Source organism: Poecilia latipinna, unplaced genomic scaffold, assembly GCF_001443285.1.
Source record: "Poecilia latipinna isolate Pla-1442-1.1 unplaced genomic scaffold, P_latipinna-1.0 Scaffold5840, whole genome shotgun sequence".
NCBI lineage: Eukaryota > Metazoa > Chordata > Actinopteri > Cyprinodontiformes > Poeciliidae > Poecilia > Poecilia latipinna.
Window position 1 is genome coordinate 1 of NW_015118456.1, and position 8,339 is coordinate 8,339.

At 45.6% G+C, this 8,339-nt stretch overlaps 1 protein-coding gene across 1 annotated transcript; it reads right to left on the bottom strand.

Moving 5' to 3' along the window:
* Positions 1-777: 777 nt before the first annotated feature.
* LOC106943754 (calpain-8-like) lies at positions 778-8,330 on the bottom strand. The gene is made up of 18 exons (XM_015027055.1): positions 7,782-8,330; positions 7,540-7,714; positions 6,617-6,691; positions 6,413-6,498; positions 5,718-5,792; positions 5,461-5,621; positions 4,890-5,056; positions 4,800-4,811; positions 4,508-4,716; positions 3,703-3,748; positions 3,523-3,591; positions 3,392-3,449; positions 3,255-3,316; positions 3,094-3,162; positions 2,220-2,298; positions 1,847-1,963; positions 1,204-1,256; positions 778-1,067 (listed from the first exon to the last, which is right to left on the bottom strand). Exons 1-18 carry the CDS (start codon positions 8,057-8,059, stop codon positions 1,041-1,043), a joined length of 1,818 nt encoding a protein of 605 aa, XP_014882541.1. The 5' UTR covers positions 8,060-8,330; the 3' UTR covers positions 778-1,040.
* Positions 8,331-8,339: the final 9 nt, after the last annotated feature.

Genomic DNA, 8,339 nt, shown 5'->3' on the forward strand with positions numbered 1-8,339 from the left:
ATTTTATTTTCCTAACACATCTTAAAGGGGACACTCCTGGCTTTCATTTAAACCAGGTTTTGAGTCTCTCTGACCAACACAGAGGTCACTGGAGCTCGTTACACCAAAAATAACACACAGTCAGGAGGAGAATCTTAGTACTGTCAATCAACCTCATGTTCGTGTTTCTAAAGCAACTGAGAAGTAACTTTATGTTCCAGGAAAACCGGGGTAGAGCAGCGCCCATATGAGAATGATTGACAGGGCTAAGTCCCTCTTAGAAATGGAGAAAAACGTGAAATTTTAGCCTCTGGCCCATGGATTAAATTATGCTTAGGCATTTTAAGCAGTTTTTAAGTATTTTTAAATCAATGAAACACATTTTGGCTATATTTAGAGCATATGTAACTTGAGTTATTTTAAAATCACTAACATGTTCGTCTGGGTTACAGAAATTTAATGTGTTTGATTATTATTCTTGATGATTGTTTTGACAAAATGTAATGTTTGTTGCTTGTTTCAACAAACATATTTTGTTGAAACAAAATGTAATGTTGCTGTGTATCGTCCTCCAGAGACATCCTGTGTTTCAGAACAAGAGCCACCTGGAGGATCTGCTGCTGAAAAATATCAAGCTGAGTCTGACTTGACGGAGCTCAAAGGTCCAGTTAAAGTCAGAGAAGATGAACATGTGTCAGATAATCTCTGGTGCTCCTGCTAGTGACACAAGGAAACAGATCTCAGGCTCACACCACATTTTATTTTATATGAATTGTCATCAGAAAAAACAGCAATTTTGTTAAAACATATTTATTTCTTAATGTGGAATTATTTTCTTAAGTGAATAAATGTTCTCAAATGAAAGTTAGGATTTTCATCAAACTTTCACATGTTACATGTTTTCAGTAAATATGATTTGGATATATTTTCATAAATGTTTAAAAAACGCGTTCAGCGAAGCCTAAAATCTGTCTGATGCTCCGTTAGGGTCTCGTAGTGGTGCAGTCGGTGGAGACGTTGGCTCTGCTTGATCGTTTCCTGTTCAGCTCTTCTTTTCCAGGTTAGGAGTACATCACAAGGTACATCCACTAGAAGAAAGACATTAAGTTCATTATTATTTACTTCATATCTGTAAGGCAGGCAGAGACCGGATATGATCCGTTTTCTGCCATGTGTTTGTAAAGATGCAGCAGTTCAGTCAGAGAGAAAAATCAGTTTAATTACCTCTGGTTCTCGAAGAGTCACGGCTGCTCCATCAGATAACTGTCTGAATATTTCTGCAGGGAAAAATATTTGAAGAAATTGAAATAATTATCAATAAACAGGAAATAATCATAAACTGAATTACTAAAATAAGCTTTCAACGACTTTCCAGTTTCATAAAATACAATGTCGTATTTAATTCCTTCAGTGTAGCCCAACACCAGAGACGGATAGTAATTAGTTACATTTAGTTGAGTAAGATTTCTGGATTTTCTACCCACTGAATGAAAATTAAACATGTTTTATCCAAAATTTCACCAGACTCAGACATACACCTTCAGTTTCTGTTAAAGTTTCAAAGATTTTTTGTTGGAAAAAAAATGGTTTGGAAATATTTCATTTTGCCTGATTTTATTTTTTGTTACTTAAATTAATTATTGTCAGTTTACATTATGGTCCGCCTGATTATGTAAATCTTAAATAGTTGATCATTTTACTCTTACTTAAGTATAATTTCTCTGCCCTCATCTGCTTAACACACAACTAGCCTGGTTTATCAGGATCTCAGCAGCAGTAAAATCCCAAACTCCAGATCTGGCTGCACACTCTACTTAGGTTTTGGTTTGGCGATCACCAACACGATGTCCTCTGATCAGATGCTTACGGGACATGCGGTCAAAGCGAAGGACCAAAGCGATGAAGTTCTCCAGCGTTATGAATCCAGAGGAGGCGCCGTAGCGCAGAGCCATGACGTTCAGCATGTCGTCACTGATCGTCTTTCCTGTGCAACAGGGTAAAGTCTGTCAGAGCTTTTATCAGACCTGCTGAGCACTGAGCTACGGCTAACAGTCAGAAACATTAAACTGATGATTTTATTAGTTTCACTTTGAATTTACACACGGTCACGGCACACTGGGTTCTGGGGGATGTGGGGCTGACTGTGGGTTGTTTGAAAACTAATGCAGGCTTGCACATTAGGCAGGGTGTGAGCAAATAACACTGCGACGTGAATCCAGGATGAATAAAACCTTGTTGACCTGAAGCCATGATGGCCTTCCTCAGCTCGCTGAGCGACAGCGTCCCCGTCCGAGAGACGTCGCAGTGAGAGAAGATGTCCTGAAGGAAGACAGAGGACAGTCAGCTGTCTGGATCTCCAGACTACAGACGGTTGAAACCATCTTTCTGTTTTCCTGCTTTTACTGTGACTGTTGCATTCTGCCAGTGTTTTTCTATTTGTATGTGAAATCTGGGCCTTAAGCCAGTCGTTCCCTGTTAGCAGGAATATTAATGTTGTTGTTCTTCCCATGTTAGATGAGAGCAGAGGCAGCAGGACGGTGATGCTGCGTCTGTTCAGGGAGGGAGAGATTATTTCATATCTTCATGATCTGCTGTCAGCGTTCCTCTCATTCACACCACACAGTATTTCACCTGTTATCACTAGCAAAGGAGAGGTCATGTATTTTATATTTAGACATTTTATTTTTAATTCTCAGGTATTACTTGACTTCTGTATGATTTGTGTTCATAAAGGCAGCAGATAAGTCGATGTTTAACATCTGTGCTGTCACATTTGTCTAAAGTGTCCATGTGTTTGGTGTTGTGTCCCGTTGATGATGATCTGAATGTTTCATGATCTGATTATGACTCGGTAAATTTCAGTCTGCAACCAGAGTTTGGCAGCTCAGTCTTTAGGTTCTGTTATTTTGCAGCATAAAGCAGTCGGTCCACTGGCCTGTGGCTGTTAGTGATTATGATCCATGAAGCTCTAGTTTGTCTCTGTAACCTCATAATAAATAATCAGAAACGTCCTTCTTCAGCCATTAAACTTAACTGGATGTTCTTTAGTGAGCATCGGCTGAAAAGCAGCAGTGTGTTGTGTGGTAAAAACTCAACGACCTTCACTGCTCTCACCTTGTACGTAACAATCTTCCTCCACAAACTGACAAATTCCTCACTGTTCAGCTTCCCAGTGATGGATGTCTGATCAGTTCGTTAAGGTACGTTCATTCAGAGGCAGGGGTTAAAGGTCAGACTTTACCCCCTTTGTTGTGGGGAGTTTGGGTGGAGGATACGTCCATGAGGGCAACCATGCTGCGGCAGGCGTCGGTGCTGAAGCCGCCAGACTTCAGGTCACCTGGATGAAAACAGAGCAAGGAGTGAGAGTGATGCAGGTGACCCTGTGACCCTGCGATGGAGGCTCAGTCCAAACCTCTCAGGATTTTGCCGTTGAGGAGGCTCTGCAGCTGCTCAGCGTCCACTTCCTCGTACTGTAGGAACAGAAATGTAGGAGGGTCTGGCGGTGGCTGCAGAGTGATGCTGTTCTAGTGAAAAGTGCCTCACCTTGTCAGAGAACTGCCTGAACAGAGTTCTGTTATTGTCTTCATCCGCTGTGCTGTCCTGAGCAGAGGGCTGCAGGGAAGTCACAAAGCGTCACTTGGTATCGGTTCCATTCAAACCGAAATGTGAGGCGTGAGATGGCAGAACACGCTGACCCTCAGAGAGCCTGGCAGTCTGGCCTACCTTCTCTGTCTCCGTCTGCTCCGGGTTGTTTCCACCAGAGCTCTCACTGCAAGGAGAAACCACAAGCATTCACCTTCACAAAACCACAATTTTCACTCATTCTCTGCATATTCAATAGCATTTTAATCTGAGCAATGGATGTAAAATATTTCATAATCATTATTGGTCATCATTAGCAACGCTGCTTGACGGATTCTGGTTCTTTGGATGAACAAAGATAAACGCCAGCGATGCGAAACGTTTTAACACTGAAGCAATAAGCTGCTCCAAATGACCAATAATTCACCTGAACATAGACCTGCACAATGTAGACATCACTGGTAGCGAAAAATAAACTACAGTCCAAATCCAGCTGCATTGGGCCAAACCCAAATGATGCTCTGCTGCCAGACACGCAGGAGTCTGGCTGACTGCGCTGTCTGCGGTGCGTTCAGGAACCGCCGGCCACCAGAACTATAATAGTTTTTTTAAGTTTGCTTATTCACTAATAAAAACTAAGTTTATTTCTGAGGTCACTGAAGATGTTCCACACAGTGAGCTTACTGGGCCCTCAGAGCGTACCGGGCCCTCAGAGCTTACTGGGCCCTCAGAGCGTACCGGGCCCTCAGAGCGTACTGGGCCCTCAGAGCGTACTGGGCCCTCAGAGCGTACTGGGCCCTCAGAGCTTACTGGGCCCTCAGAGCGTACCGGGCCCTCAGAGCTTACTGGGCCCTGAGACTGTACTGGGCCCTCAGAGCGTACCGGGGCCCTCAGAGCGTACCGGGGCCCTCAGAGCGTACTGGGCCCAGTCCCAGCTGGGACCTACTGGACGTGTGTCTCGGCCTTGGACAGCACGGTGAGGATGAAGGACGCCGTCTCGTTGGGGTTGAAGGTGGATGGGACGATCAGGAACTCTCCGGGCTTCAGGCTCAGCAGCTGCATCACCTCCCGTGCGTCGGTGTATCTGTCCATCTGAGCCACCGGCTTGTTTCTGCCGAAGAAAACGGCTGGGAATTTCCCCCTCACGGCCCTGTACTGGAGCGCCACAACTTATAACTTTAACTCATTTTTTACAGCGTCGCCTGCTCAACACTGGCAGATGAAACAATAACACTTACTTCTTTAGGCACCTTGAAGAAAAGGAGAAGGTGAAACGTGTTAGAAAGTGTGAGATGAATCAAAGATGGCGGCAGGAAGACGACGCTCACCTCAAACACAGAGAAGCCGATGTGGAGGTTCTGGACCAGCCGCCTGTTCCTCTTGTCAGGCTTCTGCATGAGAGACACCAGCATGTTGTTCTCACCCTGACTGTCTGCACAGCCGCCCTGCAAGCCTCCAACCTCCACCCGGTACTGCGGATTGGTCCAGAAGGTCCCTGGGAGGAAAAGAGGAAGACCTCCATGAACGTAGGATGAAGAAGCCCCTGATTCATCCCTGGGAAGCTGATGCAATCATCAGTTTAATTCACCTTATAGGTTCAACAAAACTTCTCCTCTTTCTGAATTATTTAATGCCATTTTCCTTCATTTTATCTTTTGTCTATTTTTTCCCACGTTTTTCCTCATGTCCTTTTTTCTTTACATTGATTTTTCTGTTTTGTTCTCTTTTCTCTTTTTATCATTTTCCCCTCTTTTTCAGTCTTTTTCCTGTATTTTCCTTATTTTTTCCTGTATTTTCCTTTACCCAAAGCTTACAGTAACCTGACCGTCTGACAGCAGGTTGAACCGATCCAGAGTCTGACCGGCCGTTTTCTTTTTAATTTATATTTTTTCTTCGTACCGGGGTGATTCATGCAGCCTCCAGCTGAGATCCCTGCGACCCAACGGCCTTCGTGGAACGAGGATTTCCAGTGACAGGACGAGCTCCCATCAAGGAAGTCCACACACGAGCAGCAGATGTCCAGGTCAGAGTAAAACTTGCAGAAATCCTGCAGAGTCATCCTGGACAGTATTTGACAGCAGGAGTGAGGTGATGGGAAACAATAAGAGCAGAGTTTATTCTCAGCAGTCCGCTCGGAGAAAGCGGGTCCAGCTCACCAGAACTCGCCGTCTTCACACACTGAAAGGCAGGTTTCACGATCCTGAGGACTCACCGTCTGCCACAGAGACGACCTTCAGGAAAAAAGCAGGAACAGGACAGGTGAACAGAACTCTGTAGGATTAACTCAACAGCCAGAAACATCCTCAACTCCGGATCATCTTGGTCAACTTCAGTCACTTCAGAGCCTGAGCCTTTGGGCCTGGTACCACAGCCCAGAACTTTGGTCAGTGTGGTTCTGATGGAGCCACTGAGGGAGGGCGGCCATGTTGTAATGGCTGCTGCTTGGATAATAATGACACTGATGCATCAGCACCATCAAACCTGTTTCAAATGGGAACCAATGAGAAGGAAACCAGTGCTACGCTGGTTTTCTGATGGGTCAGAAACCCAACACCGCTCTGTTGGCTCCAAACTGAGTGTGTTTCTGCTGCGAGCCTCTGGGGAACGGTAGATATTTGCACAGATCAAACCGAGTTTGATGACGTAAAGTGGCTGTTAAAGGACGCCTCCTGCTGGCGGTCCTGGGAAGCTTTCAGAACAGGAAGAATCCATCTTTAATCCCTTCGTCGTCCCATTCAGCCGTCTGCTAGTTCATCCTTAGATCGCTTACTGCCTGAGATCCGGCTCCTTCACCCAGAAAGGCCAGACGGTGTCGGCATGAAGGATGGAGGAAAGAGGCGTTTGTTCTCACCGGTCGCTCCAGTCTCCGCTCCACTCTCCTTGGCCCCAGGGGTTCCACAGACGCACCAGACGCTCAGCCTTCGCTCTGCTCAGCACCTGGCCGACAGGTAGCAGACGCAGCACTCACCAGATGATCAGTCTGACTGCAGCACTTACATGTTGAACTAGGCTGACTCTCTCCATGTTGGAGTTCCTGTTGAAATCCATGTTTTACCTCCCTGACTCCAGTGACGGCGTAGGCGTGGCCTTGAACTAGGCCATTTGGTAAGACGGTGTTGGCAGAAGTCTCCTAAGAAAGGAGAAATTCAGGATTAAAGTCAGTAAATGTACCTATTATGTTATAGAAAGCCTGAGCTGGGCGTCAGCTGCTTCCATCAGTCAGTGAAGACTTAGGAAGGTTTCAGCTACAGACGCCTTCTCTGACCTACAACAACAAAACCTGAAGAGCTTTAGTGGCTGTTAATCTGCAGATTGACAGATTGTTCTTCCAGATTAATCCACCGGATCTAGAGCCGAGGTCTAACCTTCACACGACTTCTAAACAAGCTGATCAAAATGTTAGCAGACATGAGAGTTTATTAAGAAGCTCAACATTTCTGCTTTGAATTTTCTGATTCTGCTTTTTCAGTTGTTTCATCATATTTCCTAATAACTGAAGTGACAAACTGCCCAGGGAATTTGATGAAAAGGTTTAAGTTCTGAATCTGGTGCTGGAGCGACCCAGCGGGAGGAGAACCCACTTCTGATTGGTCAGAGCGGTTTGGACGGGTTTAATGTTATTACTTGACCCAGTTGTTTAACTCTATTCCTAAAAAGGTAGATAAATTGTTTATGTCTTCTCGTCATCTTTCCCTCCTTGGGGTGAAAAGATGAAACCTGAGTCCTGGCATGTCTGAACTTAGAGCTTCCCAGATCCTGGGAGTTTCATGAAACCTTCACCTGTCCTTTCTGTCATGTTTCAGCAGATTAATCCTGTATCAACAGTCAGTTGGTGGCAACCCCAGGTTTTTCTCTAACTGGTTGACATCCAGAACAAGTTTCTCTGTGTTATTATGGTGTATTATAGCAGGTCCAGATCTGCTCAGACTCGCAGGGATTTCTCAGTTTGGAGCTGGCTGAGGTGTGATCGTCTCTTACGCCCTGTGGAGTCCCGCAGCCCATCAGCGACTTGGCCTGGCCGGCTCTGCACATCAGCTCCCACAGGTCTGCAGGTGGCTCAGACAGCTGCACACACATGTGGACGCCGCCGGTGAAGTCCACCATGGCCTCCACTGGAGTTCCTGCATTCATGTCTGAATAGGAGCCACAGACCCTGACACAGCAGGGCCAGGTTAGACACAAACACGTCAGCAGCAACGTTTTATCAGCAGCTCACGTACTTGGCGTAGGCCTTCTCCAACAGAGCGGGCCAGAACTCAGTTGGGTTCTTAGAATGGACAAAAATTAACTGGCCGTTGATTGTTGGCAGCTTATCGTCAATGACGACATCGACCCATTTTCCAAACCTCCAGAACTGAAGTGTAAAGAAAACAGAGTTATTTTTAACTAAATAATAACAGCAAGATTTTCCAGAGAAGATGGATGTTTGTCTGACAGAAGGAACCTTGAGGGACTGAAGTCCTCCACCTGCAGCTAACAAGCTAATTTCAGTTAGCATTAGCTGGGTGTTGGAGCTCCTGAGGGTTCTCAGCTTGGTCTGGTAACTTCTTACCAGCTTGTTAGATTGTTAGATTCACTGGACCAACGTCATGCAGCTGAGTTTGGGTTCACCTAAATGTTGTGGCAGTTCAAGAGTCTGGAGAGCTGCTAGAGGCTAGCTGACCAACAAAACGGATAGCTGCTAGAGGCTAGCTGACCAACAAAACGGATAGCTGCTAGAGGCTAGCTGACCAACAAAACGGATAGCTGCTAGAGGCTAGCTGACCAACAAAACGGAT